This window comes from Sphaeramia orbicularis, chromosome 12 (assembly GCF_902148855.1).
Source record: "Sphaeramia orbicularis chromosome 12, fSphaOr1.1, whole genome shotgun sequence".
Taxonomy (NCBI): Eukaryota; Metazoa; Chordata; class Actinopteri; order Kurtiformes; family Apogonidae; genus Sphaeramia; species Sphaeramia orbicularis.
Window position 1 is genome coordinate 37,534,364 of NC_043968.1, and position 23,052 is coordinate 37,557,415.

The 23,052-nt window shown below is 38.2% G+C and overlaps 3 protein-coding genes across 6 annotated transcripts in view; 1 reads left to right on the forward strand and 2 right to left on the reverse strand.

Annotated features, from left to right (window-relative positions):
- The window catches only part of lamb1b (laminin, beta 1b), a 33,712-nt gene extending 22,692 nt beyond the window's left edge, over positions 1–11,020 (forward strand). The window contains exons 24-33 of the mRNA XM_030149405.1: positions 2,120–2,489; positions 2,573–2,757; positions 3,300–3,541; positions 3,749–3,949; positions 4,036–4,180; positions 4,425–4,632; positions 6,496–6,637; positions 7,522–7,698; positions 7,809–7,968; positions 10,374–11,020. Of these exons, the coding sequence (XP_030005265.1) occupies positions 2,120–2,489; positions 2,573–2,757; positions 3,300–3,541; positions 3,749–3,949; positions 4,036–4,180; positions 4,425–4,632; positions 6,496–6,637; positions 7,522–7,698; positions 7,809–7,968; positions 10,374–10,510 (1,967 nt within the window). The 3' untranslated portion in view covers positions 10,511–11,020. The remainder of the gene's footprint in view (positions 1–2,119; positions 2,490–2,572; positions 2,758–3,299; positions 3,542–3,748; positions 3,950–4,035; positions 4,181–4,424; positions 4,633–6,495; positions 6,638–7,521; positions 7,699–7,808; positions 7,969–10,373) is intronic.
- A 409-nt stretch (positions 11,021–11,429) lies between these two features.
- On the reverse strand, positions 11,430–17,078 carry eri1 (exoribonuclease 1). Its single transcript, XM_030149406.1, has 7 exons — positions 16,666–17,078; positions 15,288–15,469; positions 14,193–14,409; positions 14,028–14,111; positions 13,837–13,946; positions 13,593–13,707; positions 11,430–12,976 (listed from the first exon to the last, which is right to left on the reverse strand). Exons 1-7 carry the CDS (start codon positions 16,738–16,740, stop codon positions 12,734–12,736), a joined length of 1,026 nt encoding a protein of 341 aa, XP_030005266.1. The 5' UTR covers positions 16,741–17,078; the 3' UTR covers positions 11,430–12,733.
- Positions 17,079–20,559: 3,481 nt separating this feature from the next.
- The window catches only part of LOC115429644 (transmembrane and coiled-coil domain protein 3), a 44,523-nt gene continuing 42,030 nt past the window's right edge, over positions 20,560–23,052 (reverse strand). For all 4 annotated transcript variants that reach the window (XM_030149270.1, XM_030149272.1, XM_030149271.1 and 1 more), the window contains one exon: positions 20,560–22,587. In XM_030149270.1, coding sequence (XP_030005130.1) covers positions 22,282–22,587 — 306 coding nt within the window. In that variant the 3' untranslated portion in view covers positions 20,560–22,281. The remainder of the gene's footprint in view (positions 22,588–23,052) is intronic.

Consider the following 23,052-nt stretch of genomic DNA (forward strand, 5'->3'; position numbering starts at 1 on the left):
AAATATTTTTGCTGCAAGCAAGACCATCATAACTCAAAAACTCCCTTGTTTGTCATCACACTTAAATGTCAAAGTCATTGTTTTGTTTCAGTTCCTTTGGCCTGAAAATAATGAAAAACACACCACTATTTACTCAATGTCTTCCATTTATGTGTGTATCCTTTTTTAAGTTTATTGCATCTCATTTATTTAGGTTGGTGTGGGTCAGGCTCTCATAGGATTTTATTGCTGTGAGTCATCATGTTGAAAACTTAACTTTTTCCATGGTTTTCTGTTGTTGTTTTTGGTCTATTTTTGAATGTTTGTGCTATATACAAGAAACCATGCTGCTGGTGACAACAAGTGTTAGCTATTACAGGACAGCATCACTCAGTGTGCGTATTAATGCAGAGTATCAGTCCATGTCCTGAAAAATGTCATTGTCTGCTGAATAAACTGTTACAGAGACAAGGCAGTATTCACCATGTGAGCCTCACAGTAGCTGGATCGCCCTCAGAGAAAGAGAAAGAAGAGAAGAGGGGAGGAGGAGCAGAGGATCTGGGAATGACCTCTTATTCTCCACTCATGAGAACCAGATGTTCTCCAGAACTCCCAGGCAAACCATTTTCGTCACACAGCAACACTCAGAGGAAACAGGAATCCTCAATTATTCCCGTTGTATTCCCTAATGGTCTCCTAAGCAGTTAGACCAGCTGGACCTCTCTTCCTATCTTCACGGATGATTGACTAATGCATCCATTCATGGGAAATCTAAACATTACAACCACCTCACAGAAACATTTGTGAGAAAGAAATGTGCACCCAAGCTGGAGAGTGTTGATTCTTTAGCCTCCTGAAGCAGTTGCCACAGATAAGGTATTTTCTTAAGGTTAGATTTAAGTGTCAGTATCTTTGTATGCATAGTGTGATTTAAGAGGACAAAACCAGTGAGAGTTACTGGCATGAGGCTATCGTGTGGCACATGAGAGTAAGTGGTTCATAATCACCATGTATGGGGGTGACCCTATGTGGTTTAAAGACAGGCATAATATTTCACCTCGACATAAGCAAGACTTCAAACCACCTTCTCCTTCTGCGCCATAAATCACATAAAAAAAAGAAGAACACCAGCAGTGAAATGATGAAACCCTGCATTCCTTCTTTCTGACACAAACCTGCTCTCATACTTCTGCCGCCCTGTGGAGTTTAGGGGGTCAGTATGACCTACAAGGTCAGTCGTAGTTTATTTTCTGAGGGTTGCTAGATGTTGAATAAACCTTTTTTTCTCAAATAGTTAATTTCCCAGAGGACATTAGAAAAACTGGATATCACATACAGTATCTTCTATAACTATTTAATTTTTAATTATTGAGCTCTTAATTACCTTAAATATCCTTTAAAACAGGAGACTAACAGGGGCTATATTTTCTAAAGCCTGAAAACAGAGACAATATGACATCTCCTTGTTTCCTCTCAGATGTCTTCAGTTACATTTTGAAAGATTGGAATGTCACAGTGAGACCCCATATGAGAAAAAAACTTTGTTTTTTAGCACTAAACTCTAAAAAATGCATTAATTTTTTTTGTAAAAGACAGTGTCCTCAGTTGAAAAAAGTTTAATTTTACTAAGAAAAGCAGACACATTGAAGTCAGACAAACTAACTTAGAGATAACAGAAAATAAAAACTAACCACTTGTAGCCTCTCCCTCCTTAGTCTCTAATATTTATGCCCTGTCATTCTCATATAAACAGACCCTACCACCTGCACTGAATGAGGTGAACACAACATGAAAATGAAATGAGGAATTGCAAAGGAACAAAAAAAATTGCTTCCTGAACTACTTAAGTTTTTCTGCTATATTAAAAGGAAAGTCTGGTGATGCAGGTTGTAAAAGTAAAAAAGTTAAGTTAGATGAACTAAACATGGAAGAGTTTCTGGAATAATCTAAATATTTACTTTAATAGACAGTGTGATCTTCATGTGGAGGGACTGCTTGTGTGAATGATCTTTAATATTTCTTAATTCCCATCATGTCCTGTGGTATTTATCTTTTATAATGAATGTGCACTCCCAAATTGATTTGTATTCCTAAAAATATATGGAATGACCCTTTAATCCCTGACTGTGTGTGTTCTCAGCTTGTGACTGTGACCCTCGGGGGATCTCCAGCCCACAGTGCCATCGTGCCACAGGACAGTGTACCTGTGTGAAGGGTGTGTCTGGCCAGCGCTGTGACCAGTGTGCCAGAGGGTACCGGGGAGAGTTCCCTGAATGTGAACCCTGCCATGAGTGCTTCGAAGTCTGGGACACTGTTGTTGGTGAATTAACCAACCAGACACAGCGTTTAGAGGCCCAAGTGAATGAGCTCCAGACCAGCGGGGTGACAGCTCCGTATAAAGAATTAGTCAGCAGCTTGGAGAGGAATGCCAAAGCTGTGAGAGACATAGTGGAGAACAACCCAGCAGCTGTGAAGTTGGAGCAGATACAAGACCTGATGCACCAGATTACGTATGTACACAAGCAAATGGAGACCCACAGAGGCACTGGTCAGCACCTTTTATTTGAGCTAAATACTGTTTTTCTATCCTCAGTGGTGTGATGTCCTACCTGAATGGAAAGCTGAACACAACAGAGGAGACCTTAGACCATCTGCACACTTATGCCAATGCCACAAGCGTTAGCTTGGATGCACTGAGAGATAAGGCTGAGCAACTGGATCAGAACATCAAGGAGCTAAGACAGCAGGTGTACAACATCAAAAATGCCAATATCCAAGGTGAGAAATCTGTAGGATTGTAGGAGAGTGGGATTTTACCTTTAACTAAAAGCAAAACCATTATCTGTTGCCATAATGCTTCATGTTAGTGGCTGACTGATTAATCATTTGGTCAAAATATCAGTTAATGGATTTTGGGATGTTTTTTAAACTTGGCCTCCAATCGTGGTCAATAGCTATACAGCATCCAATGGTCACATGCCAACATATGAAGTCTATAGAACTTGAGGCATATTATGTCAAGAATTTCACTTAAGATAAGATTTTATTGATTCCACGGGGAGGGGATTTTTATTTATTTAATTGGTTGTTTATGACTTTGACTACGATTTAGTTAACTGGCTTCTCTTCTTGCTCCAAACTGTCAACATCTACATCATATTACGTCATAGGTCACATTTTAATTAGACAAGTCATATAAAACTTAAGAGACATGAAAAGCCTGAGTTGAAAAATACACCATCCTATTTATAGTCAGATGGGACAGTTTCATTTTGTATGACACAAAAATGAATCATTTGCATATGTGGGTGTGTTCTCAGGTGCTATGGACACTATTGCAGCTGCCCACATGCAGTCCAATGTGGCTGAGGCCCGTGCAAATGCCTCTACGAGTACTCCTGGAAACACAGTGGAGCTGTCAGCTGTAGCACGAAAAGCCACAGAGGCCAAACTTAAAAACAGTCAGAAGGAGTTTGACCGTAAGCATCAGAGAAACCTGCAGAAGCTGGAGAAACTGGACAATGAGCTGGATTCATTTGACCTGTCACCGCTTAGCCAGAAGGTAAGAAACAGCAGAGCACAGAAAAAAGACGAATTCCATTACAACTCTTCCATGTAACCCAAATTTCACAATTTATCCTTTATGAAGTAGCATCACTTAACACTCAAAGTATCATCTTACTGCTCAGCGATTTTGTCAAACTATTCACAGGTACAGTTGTAGTATGTTGGATGATCGTTACCATCTGTGTTTATTCTTTCTCTGCAGACATGTGGTGGTGCAGCAGAAGGAGATAGCTGCTCTCCCTGTGGAGGTTTGGGCTGCACAGGTGAGGACGGAGCCCCTCACTGTGGGGGAGATGGATGCAAAGGCCTCGTCACAGTCTCTGAAACTGCTCTGAAGTCGGCCAAGGATTTGGACCAGGGGATTCTTGCAGCGATGCAGGAAGTCGATAAGCTGTCCAGGATGGTGAGTGAAGATGGTCATTTAAAGCCATTGAAGGCAGAATGAATATGATGGATATGAACAAATGTCAATGAATCTGCTTGATTCAGGTGTGGGAAGCCAAAATCCATGCAGATGAGGCCAAAATGAATGCTCTGGAGGTGCTGAAGAAATCAAACCAGAGTAAAGAGAGAGTGGAGCAAAGCAATGAGCAGCTCCGAAACCTCATTAAAGAGATACGTGACCTCCTCACTAGTGAGTACAACAAAAACATTAACAATCTATTGGAAATACATCTCCACAAAGACATATTTAGCGCAACTGTACCTTTAGTACAGGGATAATCTGAACCAAAACTGTACATTTTCAACATTTTTGAAAATTAAACATAAAAGATGGATTATAAATATTTATTCATACAGAGAAAACTCATATTTCAAAGATGTTTTTACCAGTAAATCCTCTTGGTGAATTATAGTTTACTGTTTTCACTATCCAGATGAAAAAGCAGATGTGTCAGTTATTGAAGCTGTGGCCAATGAGGTGTTGGCTTTGGAAATGCCCACCTCAACTGAGAAGCTGCAGGAGCTCACCAAGGAGATCAAGGAGAAGGTTGGCACTTTAACCAGTGTGGAGGCCATCCTGAGTCAGAGCGCCAAGGACATCCAGGCTGCAGAGATCCTGCTGCAAGAAGCCAAGGAAGCCAGGTAATAAATACACTTGAACATACTCCAGTTAAGGTAAGAATAACACAAAGGAGCTTTATCTAATAAAAAAAAAAAACATACACAGAATAGACTGTCAACAGCTGTCTAGTTAAAGGTCCAATGTGTAACAAATTGCAGAAATGGAATATAATATTCAGAATGATGTGGCAGAGTTGAAGATGTTTAGATTTGTATTGGGAAGTGACAAGGATGGACAGGATTAAGAGTACATCAGAGAGCCAGCTCAGGTTGGACACTGGGGACAAAGTGACAGAGGCCACATTGAGATGGTTTGGACATGTGCAGAGGAGGGATAGTGAATATACTGGTAGAAGGATGATGAAGATGGAGCTAGCAGGCAGGAGGCACCGAGGAGGTTTATGGATGTGGTGGAGGAGGACATGCAGGTAGGTGGTGTGAAAGAAGATATGGAGGACAGGGTGAGATGGAAGTAGATGATTTGCTGTGGAGATACTAAAGGGAGCAGCTGGAAGTAGTAGTAGTAGTAGTAGTAGTAGTAGTAGTAGTAGTAGTGGTAGTGGTAGTAGTGGTAGTAGTAGTAGTAGTAGTAGTAGTAGTAGTAGTAGTGGTAGTGGTAGTAGTGGTAGTGGTAGTAGTGGTAGTAGTAGTGGTGGTGGTAGTAGTGGTAGTAGTAGTAGTTGTAGTAGTGGTGGTAGTGGTGGTAGTAGTGGTAGTAGTAGTGGTAGTAGTAGTAGTAGCAGGGGTAGTAGTAGTGGTAGTAGTAGTAGTAGTGGTGGTAGTAGTAGTGGTAGTAGTGGTAGTAATTGTAGTAGTAGGAGTAGTAGTAGTGGCAGTAGTAGTAGTAGTGGTAGTAGTGGTGGTAGTAGTAGTGGTAGTAGTGGTAGTAATTGTAGTAGTAGGAGTAGTAGTAGTGGCAGTAGTAGTAGTAGTAGTGGTAGTGGTAGTAGTAGTAGTGGCAGTAGTTGTAGTAATAGTAGTGGTGGTAGTGGTAGTAGTAGTAGTAGTAGTAGTAGTCGTAGTGGTAGTAGTAGTAGTAGTAGTAGTAGTCGTAGTGGTAGTAGTAGTGGCACTAGTAGTGGTAGTAGTGGTAGTAGTAGTAGTAGTAGTGGCAGTAGTAGTAGTAGTAGTGGCAGTAGTAGTAGTAGTAGTGGCAGTAGTGGTAGTAGTTTTCATTAGTGTATAATTACAGAAAAATATGAATTGTGTTTTAGAATGAGTTTTTTATTTACAGAGGGCGTGTGTCACCATGTAGCTCAGAACATATTTTCACCATTTCCACACGAGATATCATAAATATAAATATTCAACCTTTAAATTTAAACCTAGTTAACATTAAAATAATAATGTGGGGTTGTATGACAATAAATGACTTTCTGCATAAGAATATTATTTGTGTGAAGTCTCTATTGGCCATCTTTAAAAAAAAAAAAAATCATGACTAAATATTGATTTCTTCACCATATTTTGCTTATCAGCAATATTCAGCTGATTTTATAGCTGTGTAGATTCATCATTGCAGCTTTTCTGTTTTGTTCATTGTAACTGTTGTCACAGTCTGCTTTTTGGTTGCAGTTAGTAGAATAACTGTAAAATCACTATTTGTATGATTAGCAGCAAACAACACCGTGATTTTGCAATACATGGGCAACATATTTTCATGGTGGGTGGGGACAAAACATATATAGGACCTCAAAATATCTACTCCAGAGTAACCTGTACGAAATAATATTGATTTTATTTTTACAGTCAGCTGTATGTGGGGAAGATTACTTTATTTTTTTCTGCCGGCCAAATACACATAAACTCTAAAACATGTATGATTGAAAAAAATGAGTAAGTATGAATGTTAGTTAACCTGTTGCATTTGTGTCTGTGTATCAGTAAGATGGCCTCTGACATGAAGGAGACAGCAGACGTAGTTAAGGCGGCTCTAGACGAGACTGAGCATGCTCAGAGTGTTGCCATGGATGCCATTCAGCTGGCCCAGAACAACACCAAAGGCACACTGGACCTGCTCATTTCTGTGAGTTTAACCTCTGCGCTATGAAATCACCATGTCCCACGCAATAAAAATAAATAAATAAATAAATCAACACATCATTTTGATTTTGATATACAGAGGAGATTATTTGCCATTTCATCATTTTAGAAGCAGACCATAAAAAGTTTTCACTCCATTTTTTTTCCTACAGCTCCAGAAAAAAATAAGAAAACAAACTGTAATTGAAACACAACTTTTTGCACATTCCATGACCAAAAAGAAAATATGGTGTTTTACCTGCTCAAGACTCAAACTGTACAGATAGTCTGCCTGTCCCTTAGCAGCTAAAACCTTTAGTTACAAACTGATTACACTCTATGTATTCATCATAAAATACTCCATGTTCCCCCTCCCCCCCAGTCTCTCTATATCTCTATTGCTCTCTCTTTTCTCCTCCTTTACTCTCTCTCTTTAACCCCAACTGGTCAAGGCAGACGGCCATCCTTCAGGAGTCTGGGTCTGCTCGAGGTTTCTGCCCGTTAAAGGGAAGTTTTTCCTCGCCACTGTCACCAATCACAAGTGTTTGCTCCTGAAGGACTCTGTTGGGTCTCTGTAAACTTGATTTGATTCTGATTTGAATTGATAAAGCACTTTGTGACTCTGTCTGTGAAAAGTGCTCTGTAAATAAAATTTACTTACTTCCATGAAACAATAAGAATGTAAAGTCACACACTATAGTTCAGTCAGCTCCATGTAAACTCATTTTTCTGTCTTTACACATTTTTAGATCGATATTTAAAGAACTCTGAGTCACCTTATAATCAGCCTCTGCAGTTTGATTCCAAAACTACTGGGATAATGGACATTACCATGATTTATGTTCACAGTTTATTATTTTTATTGAATGTGTTGCTGTACGTATGTAGGTGGAGTCAGAAACAGCCATGTCAGAGCTCAAACTGAGCAACACTACAGGTCGTCTGGTTCAGCTGGAGAGGGAGGTCGGTCTGTTGAGACAGAACAACCTGGAGGTCAACCACCTGGCAGACACGGCCGACCGGATCACCAACCAGGCCCGACAGGACGCAGACGAGGCTGAGCAGGTCCGGCATCCAAGCACAAACATGATCTGTAATTTGAACTGGGGAGAAGAAGGACAGGTTTTCTTCAGCTACAAAATGTTTTTCTTGTAGTCATTATTCTTTGTGTCTAGGAGTTCGAAATAGAAGTTAAAGATAAGTTCCAGGAGGCGGAGGATCTGGTGGAGGATAAAGGGGAGTCGGTGCTTCAGGCGCGGAGGCGGGCAGATGAACTGCAGCAGGAGGCCAGAGAGCTGCTGGCCCAGAGCAGCAGCAAACTGGAGAGGCTCAGAGGTGACCAGGAAGCAGCAGTCTACTACTGCATACTCTTTAGGCTTAATGTTTTTTTTTTTTACTCACATTTTATTGTTTCATTTTTGAGATTTTACAACACAAACATTTAGAACAAAGTGTCAGTTGTCTTCCTGTATATCACAGGTGTCAAACATGTGGCCCGGGGGCCAAATCCAACCCGCCAAAGGGTTCAATCCAGCCCCTGGGATGAATTTGTGAAATGCAAAAATTACACTAAGATATTAACAACCAAGGATGTCGAACTCGTTTTAGTTGAGGTTCCACATACAGAACAATGTGATCTCAACTAAAATAATAGCATAATAACCTATAAATAATTACTCCAAATGTTCTTAGTTTAATGTGAAAAACATAATATTACATTACATCTATAAATAATGAACTCCAAATTTTTCTCTTAGTTTTAGTGTAAAAACTTACATTAAATTATGAAAATATTAACATTTACAAACTATCCTTTAACAATAAAATGTGAAAAACCTGAACTTTTGAAAGTGAAATTTTGAGGTGTAATATTGTTAAAATTACACTTATTTTTCTCAAGAAATTTCAGTTTTTTCAGGTTATTCACACCATTTTGTTTGGATAGTTTGTAAATGTACATATTTTCATAATTTAATTTTGATTGCAGTAAAACAAAAAGAAAAATTTGGAGTCGTCATTATTTACAGGTTATTATGCTTCTGTTTTATTTGTTTATTTATTTATTTTATTATGTTTCTGTTTTACTGGTCCGGCCCACTTGAGATCAATTTGGGCTTAATGTGGCCCCTGAACTAAAATGAGTTTGACACCCCTGCTGTATATTGTCCACTTTCTCCATCGATCTTCGCATGTTGCTCGCTGTAGTCTTATGATATTTATTTATTTATCAAGTCTATTTAATAGGGACAATGCAAATTACATAGTATAACTTCTACCTGTTACAAACAAGCTGTAGTAACTGATGATTCACATAATTCACACATGTATAACTAAGTCTCTCCATGTTGTGAATTCCATCCACAGTGTCTCTCCAAATATTTAAGGGGGGGGGGTCCTCTTTACATCATTTTCATGTGATGGCTTTTTTAGACGCTACCAAGAGGATTTTAATCAAATATTTCTCCTTACTTGGTATGACTTTTCCTGTTAAATGACCCAAATATAGCACAGAACATGTACTCCGTAGTTCGTATCCCAATATTTTTCCAAATTCTTCGCTGATATTATTCTAATATTGGGATAATTTTGTACACTGCCAAAAAACATGCACATGACCCACATCTTGCTCACCACACAACCTCCAGCAGGACTGAGGTAATGATAGTTAAGCCTTTTTTGATCTTTGGTGTTATAAAAAACCTCATTATGTTTTTCCAACAAAATATTTTCCAATTTCTGGAATTAGATGTAGTCACTTGAGTTCCACATCATTCTACCAACAGTTCCTTACTCCAGTTATCTCTAATACACAGATAGTCTTAATGTTTTAATGCAAACTTGCTTTTTTTCATTTGTTATCATGTAGTAGTACCCAATGTCCTTTTTCCTTTGTATGCTGCTTTTATCTTACATGATTCCCCCCAGCTGTGGATTCATGAGGACATTTTATTTTTCCATTTTCCTCTACATCACAGGTGTCAAACATGTGGCCTGGGGGCCAAATCCGGCCCGCCAAAGGGTCCAATCTGGCCCGCGAGATGAATTTACAAAGTGCAAAATGCAAAAATTACCCTGAAGATATTAACAGTCAAGGGCATCAAACTCAAAAATAATAGCATAATAACCTAGAAATAATGAGTCCAAATTTTCTTCTTGGTTTAATGTGAGGAAAATCATATGATATTTTGCCGATAAATAATGGCAACGCCAATTTTTTCTCTTTGATTTATTGTAAAGAACATTAAATTCTGATATTCTTTAATAATAAAATGTCAATAACCTGAGCAAATATGAACAACCTGGAATGTCTAAAGAAAAATATGTGCAATTTTAACAATATTCTGCCTGTTTTGTGTCTTTGTAGATCTTATCCATAATGCACATGTATAAATCATGAGTTGAGGCATAATATTGATCAACTTGTGCTTTTTTTTTTTTTTTTTTTCAGAAATTTCAGTTTTTTTCAGTTATTCACATCTTTTTTATTTTGGATAGAAATAGTTTCATCATTTAATGTTATTTTTTGCACTTAAAAATTTGAAGTTGTCATTATTTATAAGCTATTATGCTACTATTTTATTGGTCCGGCCCACTGGAGATCAAATTTGGCTGAATGTGGCCCCTGAACTAAAATGAGTTTGACACCCCTGCTCTACACCCATACTGTCATTCTGAAAGCCAGCACTAAGTCTTATCTCAAACACACAGTGATGTTATTCCCTGTTCTTTTGTGTTTTCAGTGTTGGAAACCTCCTATGAGGCCAACCAGCGCATCCTGGAAGCCAGAGCTGCGGAGTTGGCCCAACTGGAGCAAACAGTCCGCCGCGTCCTGGACGAAATCAGCTACAAAGTCACACTGTACAGCACCTGTCTGTGATCACTGGGACGCTCCGGCATGTAACACCCTTTACTGTTCATATGTGTCCAGGCAAGGATTTTAATAGTGCCAAATGTTTTGAAAGCATTACAGATCACTACTCCCAAATGATTCCCAAAGGATTTTTGTAGGCCATAAAACTGAACGATAGAATGTGTTTGACAGTGTCGATGCCAAATGTTTTGATTGTATTTGCCAGTAACTTAACACCCAAGTAAATTAAACAGCTCAGCCAAAAAAAACAAACCAAACAGTGGAAACAAGTTTTAAACATGCCAAAGAATATTAAAGAATTACATGTACAAAAATGGGGCGACAAAAAGCCAATGTGAACTCTGTAGTAGAATCCATGTTTTAACTGTATAAGTTACTGTCATAGTTAACTATCAGTGAACATATTTGACCAGATTTGACAGTGTGATTATGTACTTAGTAACCCCAAAGACATGAGTTTTTGGACCAAAAAGCCTTTCTGAATGGTGCGACTATAAAAAGAATAAAATTGGATTTCTAAAGATGATAATGGGTCATCGCTGTATTTTTTAATCTTCTTGGTGCTTGGTTTCATGCGTGGAAAATATTTTTGTTGATATAATCAGCCTGGGGTTTACACTGCATTTGATCAGCATCATATGAACTTAAACCATGCATTGTGCTGAATCACAGACACTCACCTCTAACATTCAGCTTTATGTACGACTTCAACTTAATAGTAACTTAACATCCAGAAACCTGATAAAGTCCCTTCACGCCATCTGGTGGCTGTGTGGTGGTACATCATTTTTAGCAGGTTATAAAATGCAATGAGGTGTACTTTTTTGAGGCTCTTCATTCCCAAATTCCCAGCTACACAACCAGATATTTTGTCAAAAAAGGAGAGTCCTCGAAGCAAACCATATTAGAAAAATAGAAGACAACCTGCATACAAGAACACGTTTTATTTCTAACGTTTTCCATTTTTTAGAATATTTTCTCTGAACAAAATAGATCAAGCTTCATGAAACAAAACTTATTCATATCCATATAAAAGATAGTAAAATCTGACAACATAGATGTAAGACTTATAGTGCTGAATGAAAAATATTGTTTGGCTGTTCATAAAAAAAGGTTTTGAAAGGGACTGAACTTTATATCTTATCATACGATCTCTGAAATTAAGAAATAACAGATAAATTATGTTCTAACAGTCCCAAATCTTTCAACAAGCTCTGGAAAGTGGCAAACAGTGTGATCTTCTGTTATTACATAGCACTTAAAACAAAAGTAGCAGCAGTAAAAGAATATTAAGTGAAAAAGTAAGCAGCTTACTAATTCCCCCACCCGACGCTCAACACTTTACCCCTCTTGCTCACTGATACCTTGCCTAGTAAGGAATTATTTTTGAATTTTAAACTAAAGATAATTGTAAACTAAACTAAATTACTGTCCTTTTTGGATACCTCAGTCAAACCAAGGCAAACATTATTCTGTCCTAGTCTCAAATTTCGATCTTTAAGAAAAAAAAAAAAAAAAAGTTAAAAAAAAAAAAAAAAATCCAAAAATTCAAAGTTACCCATTAAATTATGCACAGCACCTCTCTTAGTAGTCAGAAAATATGTGTTGAATCTGAAAAAGAATTGGGTGAATAGTCTTCGAGAAATCGGTTGGACAAAAATCTCGGACGGAATTCCCGGTGTACACTATATAATGTTATACTTGCACCACTGTTATGTTATGCGATTCTGAAGGCCTGCACTGACATTTCTAATGTTGAGGTGAAACTGCTGCAGAACAAGTTTTATAAATGTGACTCTCCAAATGACAAAGACCCAGTGTTTCTTCAGAGTTGTACTCTGTACGGGATTTATGCAACATTGGTACGATCCCATGTCCTACTTATATAATTTATTATTTTTCATGTGCTGTAGCAGCTCCATAAGGCAGGTTTTACAGACTGACACCACTACATTGGTGAAGAAAACGTTAATGACACATGAAGGCTCTCTCATTCAAACATCTGGTAGAAAAATAATGTGGAGTCGCAGTTATAGAAGGACTAACACTATTTTAAATCAAAGTACTGCTCCCATTTATCAGTGAAATGACAGCAAACTATTTTATACCAAGATTGTGAAAGTCCTTTGGGTTTTTGTTCTTAAATTCACAGGGGTAATCCAAGAGTTTAAACAGACATCAGGGGTTCCTGTTTTAACGCTGGTATGCACAAGCCTCAGTCTCTGGGCTTTAGTCCCTACTGCGGGGACCATGTGGTGGAGGGGCTCCTTCCACAGGCGCTGAGCTAGGAATCGAGAGCAGTTGGCCCGCATGCATGCGCTCATTGACCCTGAGCTGGCACCCATCCTGCAGCATGCGCAGTGCTATCTTGGCGATGTTACGAGAGTCGTCCAAGCCAGAGTGAGGCCGACCTTCATACTTCAGACCGAGGTTCTCCAACATGATGCTCAGTCGCGTCTGTGTACGGGGAACCTGAGGCCACAAACAACCAGATGATGGTTTAAATTAGCCTTAATTGTTGTTTAAATGCTTTCTGTATGTTTGCAAGGAAAATTCAGGGCTTAACAAATGCACTGAGACCATAATGAACATATTAGGATAAAAAGAAGTATAAAGGATATGAAGGAAAATACTCCAGAGGTGAATATAGAATAGTACTGGGTGATAATGACAAGCATTTGATGTGGCTTTTAGTTGTGTGATTGTATTTTCTGACTCCACAAGTGCCTTTTTACCCAGAGTTCTTAATATAAGCATTTTCTTGCACTAGGGACAGTTGGCTTCAAAGATGTTATTGTCTACAGGCTTCAAATGACCATTAAAGCCAGATCTTCCTGAAGTTATATTTCCCTGTATAAGATAAAAGTAGCTCAAACTTCTTTTTAAATAAAAGGGGGTGCCAGATTAGGCCATCCACCACATCACAAATAGCAGCAAGCACTCTGATCACTTCTGATTGATTTCATATTATGGTGTAATCAATATAACCCCCAACCCCCCCCCCCCCCAAAAAAAAAAAAAAAAAAAAAAAGTAAAGGCCAAACAAAAATGAAGTAATTCATCTTCATGAAACTATTTTTTTACCTACCTTATAAAAGTTTCCATAGGATTTCCTTATGTTTATCCATTTCTTTGCAAACTGAGGATATCTGATCCGGCTTATACGACACTGAATGTTGAGAAATTTGCTCATATCCCAGGCCCTGAAAAAGATTCATTATCATAACAGGCTTTAGGATTAAAAAAACAAACAAACAAAAAAAAAAACAGTGGAAACAGAAATATTTACAATTTATTTTTTATTTGGAACAGAACTGAAAGAAAAAGCCTACCCATCAGTGAGAATGGCATATTTATACTTTGTGCCGAGCTCCCTCTCCTGAAGCCAATCTACGACTCTCTGAAGAACAACTGGAAATGGGTCCGCTTCATCAACCATTTTCTGTTCAGCAGAACAAACAAAAATTTATTCAAGTAAACAAGAACTCCAGATTATTTTTGATTCGAGATGAGCTCTACCAACCTGTGTTATTCCTGTTAATTTCACACAAAAGTCTGAAAGCTGTGGATTCAACTCTGGTTTTACATATGCTTGGAAAGTGTCGACCTGTGTAGAAAAACATAGAGCTGTAAGACTTAGACTGCAGAGTAAAAAAATGCACAGATCCGTACTTAATTATGAACTTACAATTTTTAAGGTGTGTGTGTTGATAAGAACCATTGGGAACTCAATGATTTCATGAAGGAAGTCTGATGGATTATATTCTTCACATGTTGCTTCGAAGTCCACTACACAGATGTAGTCGTAGTAGGTGTCAGTGGGTCCTCCTTCTGCAGCAGACTGCATCAACTTCTGCTTCTTATAGTGGCTCTTTAACCTTTTCTTCATCACATCCTTTACCCCTCTTTTGAAGACAAACGCAGAGGTTTACAAAACACATAAGTACAGGAAATAATGTCAAATCAGCAACAGATGTGAGCATGAAATATACCCTTCAGAAAAAGCAGTATACTTCAATTTCTTTCTCTAAAGAAATCACCATTGTTGAAATAATTTTTGTAAGGTTAAATGATGCCACGCTTTTACAGGACTGACACAATAAAATACAAACAATAACTTCAACACAAAACGCAGGTGAAATACCTCTTAGCACATGGTTAATGGAAGAAAAATTTTACTTCCATCAGTAATTCACACTAAGTTACACTGGTCTACATTTTTTTAGAAATGATTTGCTTCAGACATTAAATGTGCTAAATGTTACGTATTTTAATAAGATTAACTGGGAAAAAAATGACAAAAGTGCCGGTTTGCTCATGTTTTCAAGGTATATGATAAAGTGTTATTACACATATATATATTGGTGTATATACATTTATATAATAGTTTTATAAATCTTCCACTAAATAGAACCTGTAAAGTGAATGTATTCTAATGTACAGACGGTGTTTTGAAGTAGATCTTGTAGCTCTGAGACAAATATTCCTTTTGAGTCAAACCCATTCTCTCGTTAATTCTTGAATTTCACATTTTGACCCAAGGCTGTATCCTGGAAACTTCAGCCAACCAGCATTTTTGACTTGACTTTTCTTTATCAGTGACTATCATGTGGTAAAATTTCATTACTTTTACTCTGGAAGCATTTTCCTTGTAGACCAGTGTTACATGAAAATCTTAATAAATGCAGAGAGAAAATAGCTTATCACTGGATGCCTTTCATCCTCAAGAGTCATCCATGCATTCAAGTAAACACAACTAAAGTCAGTTTCTGTTTTTTCTTACCGTGTGTCAAGCTTCAGTTCTGCCAACTTGATCCGAAGCTCCTCCTTGGACATGCGGTTGATTTGTCCGTTGGCCAAAGCAATCTCTTTATACACAGGGTGACTATAGTCACTGTTTGACTGAGACGGGGATGTGTTGGGTGCAGACTCTCCTGCAGAACATATCCTACTGCAAGGCTTTGCCTAAAGAAAAGTGAAAGTATGAAATCAGAAAAGCTGAAGATCCTATTTAGAGACAATCTTACACCTCCTGACCCAGTATGAACCCCCCAGACCCCTCAGGTCATCTGGATCCGGTCTTTTGTCAGTTCCTAGAGTCAGAACCAGACACAGAGAAGCTGCGTTCAGCTTCTATGCTCCACATGTCTGGAACAAACTTCTAGAAAGCTTCAGATCAGCTGAAACACTCAATTTATTTAAATCCATTTTAATACCTGTTCTCAGCTGCATTTCAATAGAGTTTGTATTCATCAGTTCAGATCTGCACTGTTCCTTTTAAGCTAAAAGTTTTTATCTGTTTTATCTGCCTTTCTATTTTAACTGTTTCATCTATTTACCTGAGTTTTGTTTGTTTGTTTTTCTCATGCCTTTACTTTTTTTTTTTTGCTTCTGCTGTAATGCTTTTAATGTTTTATGTAAAGCACTTTGAATTGTCTTGTACATGAAATGTGCTATATAAATAAACCTGCCTTTATCTATAACCATGTCAGTTGTAGTTTTCGGCACCCATCAGTACTGTTGATATGACAGATGCATAATAAATCACATCACTATACATTATGTACAGCATATTCAAAAAGGCTAAATGTAAAGATGCAGTGTGTGGTGATATTTTGTATCCATTGACACTGAACAGTGATTGTGTACTGTGTGAAAAAGGATAAATTAAGTCACAACAGCTTTAGTTTTGGGGTTTTAGTATTGTTTTATACTAGCTTGTAGTTCAAACTTGTGTATTTGGATTGAGAAATTGGTCAAGAATACATGCATTTTCTTGAGGTAAATTGTCTCAAAATGCAATGACCACAACAACTGATACGCAATAATACGTTTTCACCCACCTATAGGTAAAACCAACAAAGAACTATTCACTTTGCTATCCAACAACAAAATGTGAAAAATCCAAGAAAAACTGCGCGACAATGCTGTTAGGCTAGCATATGCAAATGCTACAATGAGAAATGTTAAAAATAAAGGCTTCGAGCATTAATATGCGTCTCTCTGCCAAATGGCTACATGCCCTTTGATATGTCAGTTTATACCTCAGGTGTATCAGTTTATCACGGGATGGTGAATCAGTAATTAACCTTTGCTTACTTTCTGTGACACAACTGAGGTCAACAGACCATTCCAGTGGGAAGCATGAAGCTAACACCAACCTTCTCATCTTCTCTTGAATCAGACATCTTCACATAGGCGCCCTTAGCATGAATATTCTCCTTGTGTTCATCCATTAAACCCGCAGCCAAACCACAAACTCTGCAACAGCTCGATTCACTTCACTTTATCTCAAATCTTGAACGCAACCTTACCATCTACCAGCTGCTGGTTTGTTAGCTCCACTAGCTAACAGAAATGCTAACACTCCCGCATCACATGTACCGGCTGTTCACTGTAGAATGTAATATTAAAGGTGTCCAATGGAGCCTATTTATCTAAAAATACACACTAAAGAAACGCGGATTTGACCTAGTTTGGATTGAAGCGCCACAGAGTCTCTGCGGTCAGGTTATTCAAGTTTTCTTAAGGTGCAGACAGTTAGGACATCTTCCGGTTTTGCGCCAAAACAAAGTAAACGCTAAATGTGCTCACTATCGCCACCTTCTGTTGTGGCTGGTTTACGATCATTTTCACGCAGGAGCAAAATCAATCAATCCATCCCTCCATCCCTCCATCCATCCATCCATCCATACATACATACATACATACATTAACCCATAAAGACCCAGAGCTACTTTTATGTCAGTTCCTAAATTAAATGTTGTCCATATCTGACCTTTCTTAAGTGATTTATCACCACTGATTGTAATATTATCTTTCTTATTTTGCGTTTTTTGAGTGTAAGTCATGTATTTTCCTATAAATAACTGACTAATAATGTAGATGTTCGTAAAAGCTCAGATTAAAGTTGAGGGTTATTATATCAGAAACAGAGAAAGCTGAAGAAAAAGTGACTTTTTTTTTTTAGCAAAGACATCAATAACTGAACATAAACCAAGCGTCTCCATTCACTGTCATTGATCCAATTCCATGGGTTTTACTGGTGAATCAATGTTGTGGAAGATGAAAGGAAGGTGGAAGGTGTATGGAAGGTGTTTCCACAGTAACTACAGAGCCTCTGAACATCCAAATGGGTCATATCTGATCACCATGAAAAGATAATAAACTGGATTTCACACCAATTATGTACATGGTTTGATAGGTTTAGTGGATCAACAGGTATTAAACAGTTTAAATCAGTGGATGATTTTAGCTGTTTGGGTCTTTATGGGTTAATTTATGTCCTGGTGTGGCAAACAGTTTGTAAATTAGGAGTCCCCAGGAACCTCTAAGCACCAAACATTGAATTTTCTGCATATCATCATCACACTGTGATCTAAATATTGAGGGGATGTATCATCTGCCCCCCCCCCCCCCCCGCCCAATTATATACAGTCTATGACCCTTATGAAGACCTTTATATTTTAAAATAAAAATCAAGTTTGACAGTTAAAACAATGAAAGTATTTTCTTTCATCTTTTGATAATTAAATAACGGTTCACACAAATTAGCAAAACACATACAGTTTCTGTTGTATTTTATGAAATGTCCCAATGTAACTGAGTTCCACATGGGAGAACAGTCACTGTGATAAGACTGCTGTCAATACCTGCCACCAGGGCATCCCAAAATAGACAAATTTAATCAAAAATATTTCCTTAGTGGTAATAATGCTATAACTTAATTAGTTACTATGTCCATCTAGAGTTTATACATTTTGATTTGATGATTTATTTTACAAATCTGTGTTTTGGGATGTTTAGGAGAACTGAATAACTCTGTAAACATTTATATTTCCATTCTGGAAATGTGGTTTGGGATGAATCATTTGAAGGCACTGCTCCTGTCTTACCAGTAGGTGACACTTGCCTCTGAGTTTTATTCACTGAACCACACATGAAAACATACAAACTATACAGATGTATGTCCCTCAGTTGTTTGACCTTCACCTGGTCAGAGCCTTGTTGAGCCTCATCTCTCAACAAGGGAAATGAACTGAAGTAGAGCAGTATGCAGAGCAAAGAGTAGAAGAGGAACCAGGAGCAGAGCACTGTCTGAATAATGAATCTGAGGCTGGTGAATCTGGATTAAACATTCATGATTCACTAAACAGCTGGAGCGTGGACTTTCTGCCTGCCCTGTGTGTTAAATGAAGTTCAGACATTTTCATCCACACACTAGTTATTTTAGGATACAAAACTCTGATAATATGGATACGGAATGTAATTGAAACATCTGTCATGACATTGCATTTGAAGGTTTTTCTTCATTATTGAGAATCAGGCAGACTACCTGGTATTTGATTATAGGTGAATCTGCAGAAATACTTCCCTTCAAGATGACATTAGACATGTATTATTCACGGCACTTTGAACCAGCTCTCAGTGCTCTACTTGACTCTTAAAATGTGGAAGACGGTTTGGTAAAATATATTACATAATGTGTACTGATCAGACTAAGAGATGGACCTTGTTTAACATAATTCAATTGAATATATCTAATTTTCATACTAACCACATTTATCATCCCCCTCACATGTACTTCTGAAGGTCTGTATCTACAAAGGAGCTCATCACTATGTTGGAGAACAGAGCACATTGTAGAATCACACTGAAACAAACCAGTATTAAAACAAATAGTTTTATGTGAAATGGTAAATGCTTTTAGCTACATTCTGAATTAGCAAAGCCAAACCTTGGAGATTTTATTTAAATTAATTTGGACACAAGTGAGGTAAAAAAAAAAAATAAACAAAAAAACCCTTTCTTTCTAATACTACAGAGAATGCAAGTAATTTATCTGCGGTGCACAGCTTGTCAGTGTTTGCCAAAGTCATTTACACCATTTTATGTATGAATTCCTTATGATGAGGCAGAACAGTTTGATCTCTGCAACAGATCTGCTTATGCCTGTCTGGTGGGTTATGTATGATGCATGAGATGTTTGGAATAAAAAGCAGCAAACCAGGAGAATTTTTTTTTTTTTTTTTTTTTACAAAAAGAGGATTTATTTCATCTTTTGAAAAATAAAAGAAGTAAGGAAAAAGAACTAATGCACATGTATGTATAATGAGAAAAGACAGACTTGTAAATATACATTATGGACTTGCAAATACAGCTTTGGAGAGGGCAGATGGGCAGAAACAGTGTTTGAGCAAGACCAATGGTAAGAACATAAAATAAAACACTTCTGATCATTTCTGGTCATTCAGACAAGCCTACATTGGCTAAAAATCACATCATATTTGGCTTTTTGAAGGGACACAAACAGAATAAAGAATCACAAAGTCGAAGAAATAAGCTGCACTGAAAAGGCATCAGCCCCATTTCATCCCCTTCTTCATCATCACAGTGATAAACGGGGTTAGGGAGCATTGAGCTACATTGTTCAGTTCCCTCTGTTACATCTATTGTGCTGCATTCATGTCACATGGGAAGAACAGTTATGAAAGTGCCACTTATGAAAAGGATGACGAGGCTGATTTTCCCACTGTATCGGTAAAAGGGCCGAAACATCATCCATTACAATTCCTAAGTCTTCAAATGTGGCAGCAGGGAACTGCTTAGTGAACTCAGGTTAGACTTCATCTTAAATGAGTCGCTTCCCTGCTGTCAAAGAGTTAAGCGTGAAGAGCCTGAAAGGAATTATAATGAGTGAGTAAAAAGTACAGTGTGGCAAGACTCAACAGGTGTGAATCCTTTAGGTAAAAACGAACAAATGGTTGCTTGTTATTTCCCATTGGACATGAATGCAGCAAAAAATCAAAGGCTTCAGACACAAGTTAATTTGTTCAGTTCACCTCATAAAAAGGCAATTCAATAATAAAAAAAAAAAATCAGATCAGGGCTTAATATGAACTGTTCCTCTGCTCAGCATGAGGCAGCACCACTGTCTGCAGTGAAAACATGGATCAGGAAGGCCTGCCTCACAGTTTGCATGCTCAATGGTTGATGTAAAGCTGCAGTCTTTGGAGTATTTAGAGTACAGCATGTCCATTATGACCATTTTTTAAAATTTAGAGAAACCATTTAACATGACAAGACTCAATTTAACACAGCAAGAGGCAGTTTGTAAGCTTTACAATAAAGGAGCAGTGTCACATTTTGGGAGATATGCTCATTAGTGCTGATGCCAAAAGTTAGATGAATTGCTGACAACTGGCTTGAGTTGGATGAAAATCTGGGAGGAGGGAAAACAGCTTGCTTTGCTCTGCCCAAAGGTACAAAACATAAACAAGAACCTCTACAGCTTACTTAAAGTCTTCAAAATGAGGTAGCAATTGAATTTGCTCTCAGACCACTTGAATTACAATATGCTATATGGTAATTATGGAACGTTCACACAATGATGCTAAAAAACTATGCAGTTGTAATGTTCATGTTACATTTAATTGAATAAACACAGACTTATGTGTTGGATATTTCATGCTCGGCAACCTCAAACTCCTGCAGAATTCCTGTCACTATGAGACTGGCAGGCCACTCACACAGTGTCAAGAAAAGTCATAATCCTCAGTAAAAACCACAAATTACTGGTTTTAGCCTTTTGTTTTTTTGTATAAATATATAATATTGGCCATAAAGGTGCCAGAAGGTGAATTTTATATCTTTGGACAGACCCAAGATAGAGTTCTGTTTCTATCATTTGTGCTTAACTACGCTAACTCTAGTTTCATTTAAAGCATCTGTATAAAAAGATCAACATTAATGTTCATTAATGTGAGATGGGAAGTGTGATAATGATGGCGTTTGGATGAACAATGAAACTTTTTATCTTTTGATAGCACTCTACTGTGTATAGTGAGTTTGATAAAAGTTGCTTGTAATGTTTCACAACCTGGATACCTTATGAAAGTGAGCTGAGCTAACAGAACATTATTTTCTCATCTTACACTTTCCAAGAACCATACTTCCCAAATTGCCAAACTATTCCTTAAAAACACAGAATAAACAGACAGGTGTACAAAATCTAAAAGCACAGACTTCAGACACTGAAGACACACGCAAACACACCCACAGTATATCAGGCCTCAGGAATTTATCTTTAGAGGGGACAATGACAAAAACTTCACATAAATAGAGTACAGTAAAGGACAGACACACAGGACAAATCAATCTTCCTTCAGATGGATGAGTGTTTGTTACAGCTGGCTGGTGTATGAGGATGTGTGTGCAGATGACCGACAGGCCACATACTGCCAAAGTGTTTGTTCAGAGGTGAGGTCACAAACCTTTTAAGGACAGGTAATAATCAAGCCTTCCTCTATGTTCAGATTAGATCAGTGTCTATTACTGGTGTGACCACAGTCCAAAAGCCAATAATACAACTGCTATGTGTGTATCTGTTGCTCTTTTGTCGGTCCAGTGGAACTAATGTAGTGACACATATAACACCACTGTACAATCCTCATATTTATGTCCACTTCTTCAGCATTTTGCACAGCTTAGTCACAGTTCTTTCAGTGGTGATAACGTATATCAGCTTACATCTTACAGCTTACATCTGTGCGTTGTTTGTCTGGGAGAGGCTGTCTGGTCACAGACGCCCATCACCGCCTGGTAGCAGTGTGACATGCAAAGCACAGAGCCGTAAATCAAGTCACCATGGAGGTGAGGGTCAGTGTAAGGCTACATGTAAACCCCTCCTCTCTTCTACGTCTACATGAAAACACACCTCCTGGAGACCTGATCAAACTGATGTTCAAAGTTTATTCACACTCTTTTGTGCTCATAGCTCAGGGCGGGGGGAGCAATCGTTCCAAAGCACTCTGTAAAAATTCCCAGTTTTTCCACAGCAGTGCTAACACAGACACTCCCACACAGGTGAGTGCCAGGTGGAGGCGGCTACGCAGCAGTGGTGCAGTGAACTTGGCTGCCGTGGAGACACACACCAGAATGACAGTGACTATAGCAAGCATAATGTTTATGCATTTTCCCAGCAGCACCTTAGCGTCTGTGTTTTCCAGCTGCACAGTCTGTTGCTGCTGCTGCTGCTGAAGCTCCAGCTTGGACACTCGAGTCTGGCACGACTCCAGGGCTTCCTGTGCACACATTAACAAAACACACACACATAAGATGGTTAAGAAATAGTGTAGGATAGCAAAACTGCATTAGAAATAACCAGGAGTTTGTACATTGTGTATAAATTGAATGGAAATGGGAAGCAGCCCCAGTATTTAACATGTAAACATTACAGACTAGTCCTGACACCGTCAAAATGCCCAAAACCTAAAGCTCTCAAAAAGATTTTTTTGGTAGATTAATTGCACAGCTTGTTGCCATATGTAGGCTGACATAGAGATGAACAACCATTCACACCTACAGGTGAACACACACTCCACACAGAACGGCCCCACTGGCCGGTGCTGGGATCGAACCCATGACCTTCTTGCTGTGAAGTCTAGTCTGAACTCTGAACCAACTGTCAGAAATAGCAACAAACCCCATCCATGTATGTTAGAATGCTATTTGGTTTACAAAACCATCAAAGTCATTAAATTATCTTA